We start from the raw sequence: 17,525 nt of genomic DNA, 5'->3' as shown, positions 1-17,525 counted from the left end.
CTGCATTGGCAGGCGGATTCTTAACCACTGTGCCACCAGGGAAGTCCTATAATATATATATTTAATGCAAATGATTTTCTCTCATTTCTTACAATACATTTAGAAAATTCTTTCTCAGAGGAGATATCTACTTCTATGTTTTCAGGTTTAAAAAATTTAAACATTTTGTTTTCTCTCTAGTATTAATTTTGGCATATGATATGAAAATAAAAATCAAGAGTAACTGTTGAAAAGATCAAAGGAGGTATATTATTAATAGTAGTAAGTGAAAAGATACTGGTGGAGAGAGACAGAAAACATGGTTTAGATCTAAGCCTCATTTCTTCCAAAGGCTATACAGGGTACTGGAGTAAGTTCAGAAGCAAGAAAGTGAACAGAATGAAGCATCTGTCTCAGTGTCTCCACTCTACACAGTAAATACAGTCAAAGTGTTTCAATATTATCACATTTGATTTTGCTGGACCCACTTACCTTAACATTATAGCAGCGAATGGTGTGATCACTGGAACCAGTGTAAAGGGCAGCATTCTTCCCAGAGGTCTGAGTAACCAGGAGGCAGTTCACTTTGGAGGTATGGCCCTCAAAGACACCAATATACTTCCGACTCTAAAGTCAAGTACAGTTCCGATCATTACTTGTGGATATAAATGGATTAGATAATGCATTTCCTCAAAAAAAAATGATGCTAAAACATACAGTTCATTGTTGTAGCCTCAGAGTCTAGAATATTACCTGGTATCAAAAGGTGTTCAGTAAATACCTGTTCACTGAATGCCCAGCAAACAGTCACATGTACTGAGATACCTGCAACTATATGTTAACTGAACCATAAGTTCATTTGGGTTTTTCCACAGATGTTACAGAAAAACCTGAACAAACTTTTTGGCCAATCCAATACTTAGGGCAATTTGCTATAAGACAGATCAGAATTTTAGTTAATATTTAGGGCAAGGTTCTCCAACATATGGACCAAAAAGCTAGCAAATCCAAACTATAGCTAATAACCCAGATAAGTTCCTGCATTTGATCAGTATGCAGAGAATGCACCACAATATTCAAAGACATGTCAGGTGCCATCACAGGTCTAGTATTCCAGGTGTGGTTTCATAATGGAACATCCTGTTGTCTCTGTGCACATACTGTCATATATTTAGAATGTACATATATACCTATACTTACCTTTCAGTTCAGAGTTAGAGCCAATTCCCCAAATCTTACAGTCACACGTCCTGGTACCACTGCTTCCTTCCTTCAGTCATACCTGTTGCCCTCACATTATTAGGCTAAAGGAACCTATATACCTGTTGCCTACAGCAAACATTTTCTCAGTCCATCATCTCTCTAACCTTTTGATTTTCAAGGACTTCATCGGTTTCAAATATTTTCACATTTGTTCAAACATAGTGTTCCTAAAGTTTCTTGGCTATCGTTGTGGATAAACAGAATTAGTTCGATGCATACCAGACTCAAAACTCAAAAGTCCATTCTATGAAAATTGAGAGTAATGAGCATCAGATTATCCTAAGTGTGGGGTAGTGGAAGACCACTGCTCTTCTTAATAACCGGGATAATTAATCAACTCTCAGGGAAAATGCCTCCTCTTATATTGACTACTTCCCCAGTACTCACTCTATCCCTTCTCTATTATGTAGCAGCTATGTGACAGACCTCAGCATCAACTCTAGGGCTGGGACCTGACTGTCGCGAGCCTATTGCTTTAATCCCATTTCCTTTTGCCAAGTGACTGTTCAGAGAGGAAAGCACAGGACCCTTTTTTGGTGGTGGGAGGGAAAAGAAACCCCTGTGGCTACTGACATCTATCTGTGAGCAGGAGAACTTGCTTTAGGAAAAGGTGATATTAGAGAAGGCAGAATGGAAATAAAGAAAGAAATTAAGTCTCCAGTGACCCCACTGAGCCGCTGGATCAACTGTATCTAAAGTTAGTCTAAAGCCCACTCCATCTCTGGACAGCAAATAAACTCCTAGTCTAAGAGAGAGCTACTTGGAATTTCTAAAACCTGCAACCAAGCAAAAATATTCAAATTGATGTATCAACTTACCACGAGATTATAAACTCGGACAGTTTTATCTGCTGAACAGGTATACAGTAAATTCCCAAATATCTGAATTGCATTCACTGCAGCTTGGTGCCCCTCAAAGCTCCCTTCTGTGGGCTCATCATCATCTCCTGGCTCTGAAGATATTTCTAGAAAACAAGAATATGTTTCAGAGATGTGTCTGCTTGTGTCTCAAAAGATACTAAAAAATTTAAACCATTACGAAAAAGTGGTCTCTGGATTCTCCTTAAAGCCTAGTTCCCCCAGCAAAACACCACATTTTCATTAGTGATCTTCATTATGAAGATTTTATAATAAGGCAGGGAAGACCTTTCACTTCGGAACAAGATACTTATATAGTGAGCTTTGAGTGATACCCATAAGGCACCAAGTATCTTTCCACATCCAGTTTCCTCTGCTGCCAGTTACCTTGTTGAGTAAGGCATTATTTTTTTTTTTTTTTTTTTTTTTTTTTTTTTTTGCGGTACGCGGGCCTCTCACTGTTGTGGCCTCCGCCGTTGCGGAGCACAGGCTCCGGACGCGCAGGCCCAGTGGCCATGGCTCACGGGCCCAGCTGCTCCTCGGCATGTGGGATCTTCCCGGACGGGGTCACGAACCCGTATTCCCTGCATCGGCATGCGGACCCCCAACCACTGCGCCACCAGGGAAGCCCAAGGCATTATTTTTTAAGTAGCTCCTTCTCAAAGCAAAACCCCCCAGAGCCAACAAAACCTTAATACAACTGTCCCTTGGTATCCAAAGGGGACTGGTTTCAGGACCCCCGCACCCCCCCACACACCAAAATCCACGGATGCTCAAGCCCCTTATATAAAACGGTGTAGTATTTGTATATAACCTATACACATCCTCCTGTTTACAGCTGACCCTTGAACAACATGGTTTGAATTGTGCAGGTCCATTTATACAAAAGTTTTTTTTTTCCAATAAATGCATATTACACAATCTGCAGTTAGTTGAAGCCATAGATGCGGAACCGAAGATACAGAAGGCCAACTATACTAATTAGTTGAACACGTAAGACAGCCAGGTAAGAGATGGGAGTAAGAAACTGAAATGCCAGGATTTGAGGATTTAGGAATACCATAACTGCTGGTCAAAGCAATCCTCTTGGTAACAAGCCCAGTCCCCGTCCCCTATCGTATAAGCATATTTAAGTAGATTTAAACCCTGGCTCTAATATTTACAAGCCTTTTTTTCTGTGATTAATTTAAATAAAACTGAACAACCAAATACCTGAAGAGTTCTTTGATCCTTTTATGGAGGAGATCACAGTCTGAGTTTCTGCCACACTACAAAATAATAGCAAAAGTCTTCTTAGCATCTGTGTGAACAGGCCAGGCAGTAAAACTTGTATTTTCCTGACTCAAAAGATTGTTCTAAACAATGGACAAAACAGCAATGATATAAGAGATCGGTTTTTCCATGTGAAATTTCTATATGAAAGGAAATAAAAGTACAGTAAATATTTACAACACAAATGAGAAAACAGAAAACCTCCATTGCTAAGGCTTGATTCTTCCATACCCATTATCCCTACTGATTTTCTATAAATGTGACTCTTTAAAAAAATTCTGATTCAGAACAAAAAGTTCTATTTTTCAAGAATAGAATGGTGAAAGCTGTTCTGATTGGACCAACACGGTGTCCTTACCTTACAGGGATGCCATCTTTATAACGGGTGCCAATCTCACTGGTAGAGCTAACTTCATCACAACCAGAGCGAGAAGTTTCTAATGAGTTTAGCTCTGTGGAGTTACGAATATCCTTTTTAGATGGGCTGTCTGGTTTCTCTTCTCCAGTTTCAGAAGAATCAATGGCTACCACTTCTAACTGAGGATTAGGAATTTCTAGGACTTCCAGAGACGAGTCACTATCTGGTTCATCTCTGACACTCTCTTGTTCTGGACCAGTTCTGCTATCTTCCCAGGTGGAGGTTGTCACTTTCCCCCCTTTAGTGGACTTTCCAGTTTTTACTTTCCTTACAGGTTTAGCAGTAAATATATCCTGTTCAGTGTCACTGTTCTCAGGAACATGGGCAGCCCGCAAAGTTTTCTTCTTCCTAAGTTTCTTCTTTTTCTTGTTCCCCCTAGCTTCAGCTGATGTCAGAGTGGACTCTGCCTGTTGTTCTGGATGGTCAGCTGGAGAGTGGGGCTCTTTCTCTAAAGGGGTTTCTGAAGCAAAGGACAATCTTGGAAAAGAACTGGTACAGGCTTCAGACCCGCTGTTGCCTCTGTTTGGCTCTTCACCTTCTTTATTTATGCTAGGAAGACCAGCTGATTGGGAAGAGGGATTGTTCCCTCTGTTTCTGGTATTTCCTTGCTCCACAGAAAACTTCAGTTCTTGGCTAGGCTCATGGAATCTCTCTGTTAGCTCTGATAAGGACAATGCTGCAGTGATAACTGGATAAACTGGACTACTGTCACTGATCTCTCCTGAATTGAGAAGGAAAAAAAGAATTATTCCATCGTTTTTGTGTCTGGTATTTGTAGTCATAAACTACAGTTATCACTGATTGAACTTCTATCAAATAATGACATTTCGATATGTTAACAACTTTAACAGTCATGGTTTAGTTATCTCACCCCTCAGCTTCCCATAACCTACACATATTTCTATTACAGTATTTATATACTTTGCCTTGCATTAATCTCACAAATTACATGCATGTCTTATACCCTACAAAAGCTCCTTTTATGGGCAGGGATTGTTTCTATTGATCTTTTTTCTTGTTTGAAATGTCCACATATTTAACCATGTGTTTTATTCTTAGTAGACACAAATATCTATTTAGCTAAAGTGCTTTCACCTTTATTTCTTAGAAGTTTTCATTATGCATTTTACCTGTATATCATCCAATTTAGCTACATACTAGCAGTTAAAAAGTCAGCTGGCTTAAAATGTCTATTTTTCTTTGACTTATTTCATGTCTAGAAATTTAAACTGATGAAATAATCACAGACATACTCAAAGACATATACAATGCAGCATCATACAGAATACAAAAAAGGAAAAAACGTAAATATTCAAAGATTATATAAATTATTGTATATTCATATTATGCAACTTCTGAAATTTTATACAACTAGTAAAATAGTGTTTTAGATGAATTATTTTTATGACACAGGAAAATGATCATGATAATTAAGTGGGAAAAAGATCAAGTTATAACAGACTATGACTTGTCCTTTGTATAAAGTCTCATGTAAACACATAAACATTTATAATTTTAAAAGACTGAAATATATAACAAAATAACAAATCCACATTTTTATAGTTTCCCAATTTTTTACAATGAACATGAATTAGTTTTGCAATCAGAAAAGGAAATAAAATACAAGCTATTTTTGAAAAAAATACTACTAGTTTTTAAAAACTACTAAACAGTATCCATATAAAAATAACATAATTCAATATGAAAGATAATATACATTTGATGTAGATATCAATGATTAGTGTTGCAACAGATAGCAAAATGTAGGATAATTCTTCAGACTTTTTGTTTTTGCTCAAAAAAAAAAATCACACAATATCAGTTTGCTTCTTTCATTTTAATATTTATTTATTTATTATTTATTTATTTGTTTATTTAGGCTGTGTCGGGTCTTAGCTGCAGCAGGTGGAATCTTTAGTTGCAGCTCACAGGCTTCTTAGTTGCAGCATGCGGGCTTCTTAGTTGCAGCATGCGGACTTCTTAGTTGCAGCATGCAGACTTCTTAGTTGCGGCATGCATGGGGTATCTAGTTCCCCAACCAGGAATCGAACTCGGGTCCCTTACATTGGGAGGGTGGAGTCTTACCCACTGGACCACCAGGGAAGTCCCTGTTTGCTTCTTACTTAATTTTCAATGTAGCACCACTGTGGTTATGCAAACTTCAGATGAGATTTTAAATAGCTTGGAAGTTATTCTCAAATGGTAACGAGGTAAGAATTATTTTATGAAGAGAGTAAAAACCCTGGCTATTTCTCAAAAACACCCAAGTTTCTATTAGATGATTCCAAACCCCAGAGCCCTCTGCCTTTCATCATGGCCACCTGCTCCTAAGGTCTATATTAACCCTAGTTTGTACTTGAAATGATAAAGATAGTTAAGTAATGAGAAATTCAGAGGATATATCTAGAAAATTGACTAAACAACTTCAATGCCATTTATCTCACAAAAACCAAATAATTCTGCACAATCCTAATAAATGAAACCTGTTAAGTGCTAATCCAAAGTCACTTCAGTAATCCTACATTAGAGAAAATTAGAAAAAGGTTACCAAATATTTAAATAATCTTCCTAAATAAGAAAACTTCAAGAAAAACTGTAATAACTTCAGTTTTAATGGGCAAGTATGATGTTACATCACTGATATAAAATTGCCGTAGACCCACTACAGGGTTGCCCTTAACCCAGAGAAAAGTTTACATACTATTAGCTTGCAGTAATTCCTTGGACACATTGCAAGCAGAGCCTTGTGACACAGCATTCACATTCTCATCTTGTTCAGGAGACATGGGTTCTTGTTTAATCTGAACCGATGAGTCTGGAGCAGGAACACTGCCATGGGCTTGGAAAGTAGATGTGATTCCTTGGAGGGGGGCTCCAGTGGATGATGGAGACACATGGGAAGATGAAGCCTCCAGGAAAACCGGGAAAAAAGGAGTAGGCAGCAGTGTGCCATCAGATGTTTGAGATCTAATGTTCCTTTGTTCTTGTGTAAGGTTACAGGGAACCTGGTCTGGATGCTCAGAAGGTTCATATGTTTCTAGAATGGGAAACATACACAAATGCAAAAATGTTACCTGAAAAGCCACTAATTTCTGAGCCAATTTGTATTTTTAAAGATTAAAAGAGAATTTTAAAAACCCTCATAATTCTTTAAAATAGATTATTATATAAGCTATATTATATATAATATATATATTATATATATATAACCACCAAAGATACAGACAGAACAGGCACTAATATTCCAATTTTTCAGATTTTAAGTGACTTATCCAAAGTCACATCGGTACTAAAAGAAGAGCCAAAATGTGACCCCTAGTCTTGGGATTCCTAACCCAGGACTCTTTCTGTAACATTACCTCCACTGATAAGCATTTTGGGGATATACAGTCTCACAGGCCTTTCTATAGCAGGATGAAACCAAGGAGACACGAGAAAAATCATATTAACTTTTTCATAACTATTTTAATTCCCCTCCATAGAGAACCAAAAAGTAACAAGTTACAGAGGGTCCAATCCATCAGATTCTCTGAATACCTTGTAATCCCTGTAGAATCTGTATTCTATGGGTCCTCAGGGTACTCATCTCCATAGTTATCTAAAAATAAAGTATTTTGTTAAGCATTTTTAAATCCAACTTCAAGATGATCCATTTTCACTATACATTCCATCTGCTACTACCTGCTGCTTGAGCATAAGTAGCCTCTGAACTTCAACATAAGCTGTCTGAAGAGCTGCACGGGCTTGCAGAAGGTTGTTATCCATGCACTGCAATGATTTGCTTAGTTCTTCCTCCCTTAAAGAAATATGCAGCAGCTGGTCAACCTGAGATCGTTCTGTCAAAAGAAACCATAAGGTTCAGTTTAATACTGGAGACTTCTCTTTAATAATACAGTTCCTCAGAAGATGGAACTGCATCAATTGTCTAGGACAGCCCTTTATTTTCTCCCCACTAGGTCACTGGAAGGAGACTCATCAAATTGTACAAATCATGTAGTCAAGCCTGATGCTGTCAGAAACCAAGCCTCATGGTTTCAAGCATACCACCACATGGTACCAATTTACCAAATCACCATCTTCCACCATGACCCTTCCAAGCAAAATCTCTGCCCCAGGCAAATCAACTCCTGTAGGTTTCATTTCCCATGTTCCTTTATCTACTACCCTCTTCACCCAAGGCTTTGGCTTAGATTGGGCCCCAAACCTGAACTGCTTGCACTCTCTTCCCGATTCATATTTTTCTAGTCTGTTAATTTAAAGTATTTCTCTTTATTACAAAAGGCATCCTGAAGAAAAATATAGCTTTGAAACAGTACACTTAAGTTACTTTAAATAAAATGTTCTACTATGTGCACGTATTTGTCATCTTTATGTTTGCCTCTTTCCCATTCAATACTCCAAGACCTCTTCCCTAAACTCCAGACCCACATATCCAACTACCAACTTGATAACTCTACCTAGGTGTCTCTAAAGTCCTTTAACTCAAGGGATCCAAAAGGAAACTCACCATCTTCCTCTACCCTCAACCTGAAACTCTCATGGAATTTTCTAGCTCTACAAATAATGCCATCATCTACCCAATTGCCACAGCCAGAAAATGAGGTCACCCTTGACTCCCACCTTATCTATCACATTCAATCACCGAAAGTTCATCCAATCACTTCCTGCACTAGCCCTTATACCCTAACGGTGTTAGAGTCAGTGTAAGGCAAGAGTCATAGAAGCATATCAGTCAGGGAGCCACACTAATAACTTCTCTACTTAACTCACATGAGAAAAGCAACCAAGATGCCTCAAAAATGGAAAGTGAGAGAAATGGCTATAAATGACCAAGAGGGATAAAATTTTTACTAAATGTCCTATTCCTCTTCACCCCACTGAAAAGGCCCAGTGACACTTTCTAGCTATACACTGAATTCAATTTGTCCAAGATATATATTAACTTTAGCTTTCAGGTCTAGGTGGCATCATATATTTCTTCTACAGCTGCAACTGGATATAGTAGGAAATCAAACTTTTTCTATGCCCTTAAGCAAGATCACAAAAATATCAAATATAAATAAACAAATAAATGGGCATTCCATGTTTGATAAGCTACACTCTGTATCAAGTTGTAAAAAGGGTGAATTGCTGTAAGAACAATTTCTTTCTGCCAGAATATTCTATACTATACCTTTCTTTCCTTTAATTTTCCTTCTTTTATTTTTTCTCTCAAGACTTGGGAGTTCAGGAGAAGATCCATCCTAAGGAGATAAAGAAAATTGAATAATATTAAATATGTAAAGGCCATTATCCAGGAGGGGAAAAAAAGAACCATTTCTAAGATAGTCATACATTATTCTTCATTATTGCTACCATCTCTAACAGGGCAGTAGGAGTCTCATGAACATGGTATGAACTCATATTAGTTGAATGAATGTATCTGATTAAAAAAAAATACAATCCAAGGTCAAGTACCTCCCTAGCAACCTAGAGGGATGCTAATCCCACAGGGCTTAGGCAAAGCATATCACCTTGGTAAAAGCTAATAATACATGTATCTGATTTCATAGTTTCTACTTTAGAATTCAGCAAGAAAATCTTTACAACCAAAAACTCAACAGCCTGAGACAAGCCCCAAGATATTAGCTTTGTCATAAGACAATCTCTCATCCAATAATATCCACTACAGCATCTAGCTCAAAGGAGTAGAGTTGGAATAACTACTTTGTTATATTGTCCCAATATTAAAGGAAACAGCCCATTTTCACACAATGACAGATTCCAGACTATATTACCACCAGCAACTCTTTCTTTTCAGAAAGGTTTCCTGAAAGGGTTAGGCAATATTAACATCAGAGGTGCCAAAAGAGAAGTATCAGTGAAGTAATGGATTCTAAAAAGACCAGGCTGGGTAACTTAAGTACAAAAGATAGAGTAACAGAGACTAAGACTATGCTCATATAGATGTACTCTCATGGTATAAAACTACCTTAGTGTTAAGCCTAGTAGTCCTGGGTCCAACAAGCACACATGCCCTACAAATGCAACACTAGAGTACCTTTCTTCAGCAGTACAGAATGCATCATGAAAACAGATAAAGTTACAGCTGAAGATGTGGCTCATTCCTTGGTCAGGTGATACAAAGAATCATTGGCTTAGATACTAGTTTTAGAGATGACTTCATATTTTCCTAGTACTATACATTCATATTCAATTACATCTAACTCACTAGAGTTAGTTAAAGAATCAGTTAAAGAATCCAGTAGGATAAGAATATGAAAGTAAGAGTAAGCTTCAGAAATCTTTTATTCCAGAGTAGGGAGAACCACAACCCCAGATACCCAAGAAAAATTAAACAGTTAAGTCTTTCTAATTAAGGCCAAGTCACCACATGAAATGTTCTACAAAAAGCACAGGAATCATACTCACTCCAGTGGCTCTTCGTTTCTTTCTAATATTCTGGACATCATTTTGTTCAGCACCAGAAGTACAGCTACTGTCTGTGGCTGCATCTGTCAAACTGGAGATTGCAAGGGCTAAGGATGCATTTGATGATAAAGAGTTTCCTTCTCCATTACTCTCCTGGGCATTGTGATTCTCTGAAAGTGGTGTAGAGCTCTCCTGGCTGTGCAGGTCTTTTGCCAAATGCATCAAAGGTATCGTATGGTCAGATGATAATTGAGCACTATGTCGCCTTCGAGTAGCAACATTTTCAGCTCTTTCACCTGTTCTTAGGGAGGCAGCTAGAGGTGTCATTTCCTGCTTAAGGCCCATGGTTGTTTTTTGACTCTGTGCAGACCTCAATGAGTTATGAGGTGAAAATATCTGCTGGGGCTCATTTTCTTTGCCTGTAGCTTCCTCACTGAAGAAGCTGAACACAGAAGGAGCCCTGTCCATGATCACACTGCTCTCTGAAAGGCTTCGCTTCCTTGCCAACCCAGGGGATGAAGAAATGGAAACACCTTCCCACTGGAATCCTTCTAGACTGGACAGATCAGGCTCCCCATCCAAATCCAAGACCTCTTGTTCATTCTGAACTAGAGGCACCATTTCGATGCCGAACCTCGAGAAAGAAAGAAAAGGAAAAATAATTAATCAGACATGGTTGGGAGAGGGGGCACCACTTAATGTGCCAGACTCTGTTAAGCACTGAGGTTACAAATATAAATAGATGGTTTCTGCCCTCAAGGAGCATTAAGAGTTCTAAACATAATAAGTATTATAATGTAACAAGTACCAAATTAGATATTTGTATACAGCTATATACAAAAGGAGGGAATAAAAACTGAGGGTTTTATTTAATATGGAGCTCTAAATCAACAATAATAAATACGTAATTTTTAACAGCAAACAAATAAAAAATAAACAAAAATGTTTATTAAGCATTTACAAGCAGCAGACACCATGCTAAGAACTTTATAATCTCAATGATACTCACAAGTTACAGGAAAAGAAAAGGGGGCACAATAAGTATGTTATTTCGACAAGGATAGAAATTTAAGCCTACAGGGCTATGTATTTATAAAGCAGGATGATTTTCAAGTAGCAAACCTATGTTGAATACTGCTTTACCATTCAGAAAAGTTTAGTGCCTCAACATAAGATGAATAGCCAAACTATTACACAAGTACTTAGGAGAAAGTATTTTGTGATCACAAATACAAATGCCCAGAGCAAATACAGAAGACTAACCATCCACACGTTCTAAGTAAAAGGTAATGAGAACAGTTATACGTAAAAGTTGTACCACTCATTAAGATCTATAGATAGATACAGAGCTATAGATTGACTTTTTTTATGCTGTCACTTTATGGCCCTTATCACCAAAGTGCTAGATTTCTAAGTTTTTTCCTTGTCCCTACTTCATTTCTCAGAAGTAGGTGTGCTTCTTTTTAACCTGAATTCCCTGCTAGGAAACACTTTATTCCATTTGTTATAGAGTAGGCAAGTAGTCACTCCTGGATATTTAAACCAGACATCTACAACATATATTTTTTGCAAACATTTAATTAAATTTAACAAGGAGAATTCTCTTGACCAGAGTCAAAGGGTAAGTTTAAAAGAAAAAAAGGGAAGTGGATACTGAAAAGAGGCACACACCTGGGTAAGCCTTTGCCTAGCTCTTGCTTTTTCTTGGTAACTTGCTGAATGACCTGTTCCCAGTTGACATTTCTCCGAGATGCATTTAGAATCTGCCGGAGGGTTGGCTTGAGCCCAGACTCCTTCTCTGTCTCAGTCTTTCGATGACCACTGATATTGCGGATGCGGCGAGCACTATTGAGGTTTGGCTCAGGAAGGTGTGCTCCAGTTTTGCTCTTCAAGCTAATGTGACGGGTTAGATCTCTCTGGAGTGAGGCAGGAAAGCCAAGCTTACTTAGTTCAGGCAGGAGAGGGCCTGAGGGCTGACCTATATCGTTTTTTTGAAGCTCAGCATCCAAGCTAGTACTCTCAAAGCCTTCTGTTTCATAAGATACATGAGATTTAACAGGGTCATCAACCTGTGCATCTTCTAGAGAGGTTTTCAAATCTAGCAGTAAGTCAGAGTGTGGGCTGGCTACAGATGTCATTTGTAACTCAGATTCTTTCTGGTGAACTGTTGAGTTACATGGGGAAGTGGATGGTTTTCTAGATGTTTTCAGGTTTTGGTCATCCCCCCTTTTCTCATCAGCATCATGAGTACTGCAGGATAAAACTTCTGTAGTTGCAGAACCCAGGGTTCCAATTTTTGTTCCATTCTTTTCTGCATCAGATATCTCTCCATCACTTTCATCTTCTAATGCGTCTACTTGAAACTCAATCTTCAAAGATCCTTTTTCAGACTCTTCTACATTCCTACTTGCTTTTGCATAATTCCTGGTCCTTTTAGAAGCACTAAGAAGTGGATTTTGCAATGACTCATTACACTCTAGCACATCTTTGGCTTTTTGTAACGTATCACTTAAATTTTCATCAGGTTCCCTGTGAGTTCCAAATGTACTTTTATGCCCTTTTAAAACACGAGGACCTGAATTTCGCAATTTGGATATGTAAGAACCCTGATTATTTTCCACTGTGGGTTTGTTCAAGGGGTTTGAGTGTTCTCCAGGAAAAAAAGAATTCGTTTTGGTGTTTTTTGAGGGATTCTTTGAATCTTGCTTTTGAGGAGCTGATTTAGTGATTGGAATTGGAAGGAGTGGGGATTTTAGCAATGGCATCTTATTTAAGGTATGCTCTTGTTCAGGTTTTTCTACAATGGGGCCCTCTCTCACTACCTCATAGGAAGCAGTGCAGTCAGAAGTGGCTTTGTGATTAAGAGATCTAGTATGTGTTTCTTTTTGGGTTTTCAGTGTTGGAGAATTATTTCTTTCATCAGTTTGGGGCTCTTGTATTCCTGTGGTTATCAAGCTAAAATCAAAGACAGGCTTATCTGTCGTTTCCAACTTGTTACCAGTGACTTCTTTCACTCCCGATTGTAAATCCAGAGTCTTCTGGGAAGGGTAAGGAGTCCAGCGACGGAGCTTTTCCCTTGCCACACTGCCATTCTTCCCACCAATTTTGGAAGCTAAGGTATCTGTTTGTTTAGTGGCTTGGCTTTCCAGATGCTCAAAATTGAAGTCAAGTAAGCCCTCTGAAGAAAACTTATCACTTGTAAATCCTTCAGAAGGACCTCTGTATGTGGTGACTGCACCAACTTTGTCATTTTCTTGCCGCTGCCACTTATATCTCTCTTGATTATATTTGTTTGACTTAGATTTCTTGTTCCATAGCATAGTCACATCTTCCATTTGACAGTTAGAATTTCTGTTTCTGCTTGGTTGAAATTTGTCTCCAGGGCCACTGTAATTCCAACTATTTGTGCTACGTACACTGGATTTCCAGTTTCCGTTACTGCTGTTCATATGCCGACTGGAAAAGCCACCTGTTCCTTCAGAATGCCAACTGGAATTCCTTCCTGTGCCATTATGATTCCAATCTACCATTCCACTATTTGAATGCCAACCACCTCCAGAATTACTATGGTTGTGAAACCAAGTTGAGGAGCCTCCTGCAACACCCTTATGCCACCCAGAACATCCTCTTGATCCACCACTACTCCTCGAAGAATGCGGGAAGCTGTTTTTCCTAGTATTATTATAGCCATCTTTCTCCCATTTCCGGTCCCGCTGAGGAGGTCCACGATGATGCCATGCTGGCTGACTGTAGCTCTCTCTGTCTTGGTAAGGAATTCGGTCTTCTCGTCTCCGTTGGGATCGCCTGTCATCAGAGTTTATTTCTTGGATGCTATTGGAAGGTTCATCTTGCCTGGAAAAAAAAGTCTTTCATTAGTGATTTAAAAGCGTTCTCCTGGTCCCTCTAAAGGCATAACCCACCAAACTTCCCCTCTGCCTTCCTCCTCTGTTACCTAGAATATGTAACAGAGGCTACTTTTATTTCAAATAGTAGATGCTTTCATATCTTTAAATGATATACACTTATATTTCACAATTTATTGATTAGAAATTAACATCTTGTGTCTCCTATCACCCCCAAAATATTAAAAACTTGACACATTTATACTATCTTCCCTCTCCTGCTCCTGTTTCTCTCGGCATATCCTGGGATTTTGTCCCTATCATCCAATTATTATTTTTATATTATACAATTTTTTGAAAATAAGAACAAGTATATTTTGTAGCTATGGTTAGTTATCATAGTTAATACAATTTAAATTCACCTGCTCTTAATACCATGATTTCTTCAATAGTTGGTTCTTTCTGAAAACCCAGTTTCTTAACCTATTTTAAATGGTAAGATTTTACTTTGCATAATCACTTTCATTAATAAACACTTTATTATTAAGTACACATTCAGTGACTGTTAGTGGTAAAAGAAAACTTTTATGTATACTTCCTCTTCCTGAAGGGCTTATAATCTAGCTAAGGAAATAAGCAGGGTCACAAACAGGAGTAAAATAGCATATAACAAGTAGCACGCACAGTAAGTGCTATAAGGAGCTCCATGAGCTAGAGGTTTTTATAAAGAAGCTACAGCTGTTTCAACTATTCATGTTAGACAAGGAGCTCACAGAAACGTGAATAAATTTAAGCAAACATCACAGGAATAGGCATAAAACCATTTTTCTCTAAAAAGTGCCTATAGTATGCCTAGCTCAGTGCTTAGCATGTGGTATGTGCTCAAAAAATTGAATAATACTAATTAAAACGTATTGAGTACCTACTTATCCTAAGGCATTTAGTGCTAATCACTTTACATAGATTATCTCATTTAATTTTCACAACTCTGCAGCAAGTAGCATTATTCCTACTTTTTAGATAAGGAAACTGAGGATTAGAGAGCTTAAGTAACTTGCCTAGAGCAAGATAGCTAGTTAGTGTTACGGCAGAGATCTGAACCTTGGTGTCTGACTCTAGAGCTCTTTTTTTAAAAATTGAAGTGTAGTTGATTTACAATTCTGTGTTAATTTCTACTATTACAGCAAAGTGATTCAGTTATACATATATATGTATATATATACAAATATATATATACATTCTCTTTCATATTCTTTTCCATTATGGTTTATCACAGGATACTGAATATAGTTCCCTGCGCTATACAGTAGGACCTTGTTGTTTATCCATTCTATATATAATAGTTTGCATCTGCTAATCCCAAACTCCCAGTCTATCCCTCCCCAACTCTCCCCTCCCCATTAGCAACCACAAGGCTGTTTAGAGCCCACATTCTTAACCACTAGACCTTGATAGAATAAAAATCTCAAAGTTTTGGCAGTTGGGTTCCCTCCTTAAATTTTAAACTCAGTATTGACTTTAACTGGCTTTAAAAGCTTCGAATGTCTATAAGATTTTGGACACAAATTGGAATTTCCTCCTTTTTCACAAGACGGAATTAAAAGTTAATTTACCTAAAAGTTCAAACATCCACTTACATTATGAATTACAACTATTTCTAAACAGGAGACCCTAAGTCCCCAAGTGACAAGTGTTACTACAGATACTTGGAAGATTTTTATACCACCATTAACCAAATTGTTTTTTTGTTTCTAGGCAGTATGAAACTTATGACATCCAAGGAGATCACTGACTTGGTTCTACTAATTATGATCCAGAAATGAGGAGAATTGGGCAATTTAAGTCAGTCACAAAGTAAAATTCCTAAATCATCATGAATTGGCTAGGTCAGGGGGACAATAGCATGCAGCTAAACCCACAGCCCAGAAAGAACAATATAAACTAAAAACCTCATGAAGGAAAAAAGAAAAAAACCTCATGAAGAAATAAGTAGATGACTTTATAAATAGGTCATCAAAGAGGCATATAAAAATGATCAAAGAATAGTATCTACAACATGAATGTCTAATTTACTGAGAAGCTCTTTTACCGTCTGACTTAACGTTTAATCATTTACACAGATAAGCTAATAGTGGCACAAGAGTGTAAGAACAAAAATAGAAGTTAGTCTCCTAGAGGCTCCAACACCCTAAAACAAGAGTAAACTACAGCTATACTGAAAGCAGTGAGAATGTCATTTGAAGGATAAGCAACTAAACAGTTTAAGAACCATGTTGCTACAGACATTTTAAAACTAAGAAAGTCTCCTTCAAGGACTTGTTCAAAACCCTTTTAGCATATAGAATAAAAAATACTTCTTTTTTATATTTAAACCTCTAACTGAAAATGAAATACAGACCAGGGATAACTAGTATTCAAGAAGGATCTTTAAAATTTTTATAATTTGAAATGTTTATCATGTTCTAGGACTTAAAAAATTACCCCACCTCATAACTGGTTCTATATCTCTTTTACTCATATCTGAAATTTTCTGCTTCACTAATTAAACTCTTCAGACCACAAATCAGTAATGTTAAAATACAAAACACTAATACCTGAATTATAGATGTAGGTATGAAATTATGTAGTACAAGCTATAAAACTTCTATTGCTGAAATGATCCTGACACTGTCCAACTGAATATAAATTTATTCAATAAATATTTACTGAAGAAATTAATAATAAAGGGATAAATCAAATTTGATAGAAGCACCATGTTAATTCACATTAGGCAAAACAATTTTTTCCTAAGGGATGAAATAAGAAATGCCATATAACATATTCAAATGAAGCTTATTCACTAATACCTTTCCACTAGAAAATCTGGATACCAAATACGAATTTATTGGTATCAAAAACAATTTGGAACTAATAAAAACAGTTCTAAACATAGTTATCAACATGGTAAAATTCAGATACATAGCAGCTATAGCTAGCTTTTAGGTAGGGTCAATACTGAGTTTTTGGGGTTTTTTTTAAGGAGTTAATACAGTAGTTCAAGAAAGCATTCCATTGCCTCTTATAAATAAGACAGCAACTTCAAGGTAAACTTTATAATTAAGATAAATAAGTCTGTGACACAACTTTGTAAATCAACTATACTTCAATAAAAAAACAAAATTTAATTTAAAAAAGATAAGTCTGAATGCTATAGGCTGAAAAGAATGTAAATGGAAAATGTATTCTCTACTACATTCTGTTTCAGATAGGCTTTTTAAAATATCAAAATTATTACTTACCGACTTTGTTCTTTCCTTTGTTTTATTAACTGAACGAGTTCCTTGTCAAAATAATCTTCCTCTTCTTCTTCCTTTCCATCATCTTCTCTTTCCTGGGCATCAACATTATCTTTGTGCAATTGGCCAGAAATGTGCTTTGCATACGCAGAAAGACCCACTTCTGTGACCCCGCACACTCGGCACTCATGACTACTGTCCCTAGGGA

At 37.3% G+C, this 17,525-nt stretch overlaps 1 protein-coding gene across 1 annotated transcript in view; it reads right to left on the bottom strand.

Moving 5' to 3' along the window:
• Positions 1-17,525, bottom strand: part of ZNF106 (zinc finger protein 106) — a 32,157-nt gene that overhangs the window by 14,251 nt on the left and 381 nt on the right. Inside the window, 11 exon segments of the mRNA XM_007460130.1 lie at positions 472-606; positions 2,061-2,206; positions 3,312-3,367; positions 3,730-4,510; positions 6,491-6,826; positions 7,327-7,387; positions 7,471-7,625; positions 8,963-9,032; positions 10,201-10,834; positions 11,872-14,052; positions 17,321-17,525. The exon segment at positions 17,321-17,525 is cut by the window's right edge and continues 10 nt beyond it. Coding sequence (XP_007460192.1) covers positions 472-606; positions 2,061-2,206; positions 3,312-3,367; positions 3,730-4,510; positions 6,491-6,826; positions 7,327-7,387; positions 7,471-7,625; positions 8,963-9,032; positions 10,201-10,834; positions 11,872-14,052; positions 17,321-17,525 — 4,760 coding nt within the window.

The sequence above is a fragment of the Lipotes vexillifer genome, unplaced genomic scaffold, assembly GCF_000442215.2.
Source record: "Lipotes vexillifer unplaced genomic scaffold, Lipotes_vexillifer_v1.1 scaffold408, whole genome shotgun sequence".
Taxonomy (NCBI): domain Eukaryota; kingdom Metazoa; phylum Chordata; class Mammalia; order Artiodactyla; family Lipotidae; genus Lipotes; species Lipotes vexillifer.
This window is presented reverse-complemented; position numbering and strand designations above follow the sequence as displayed.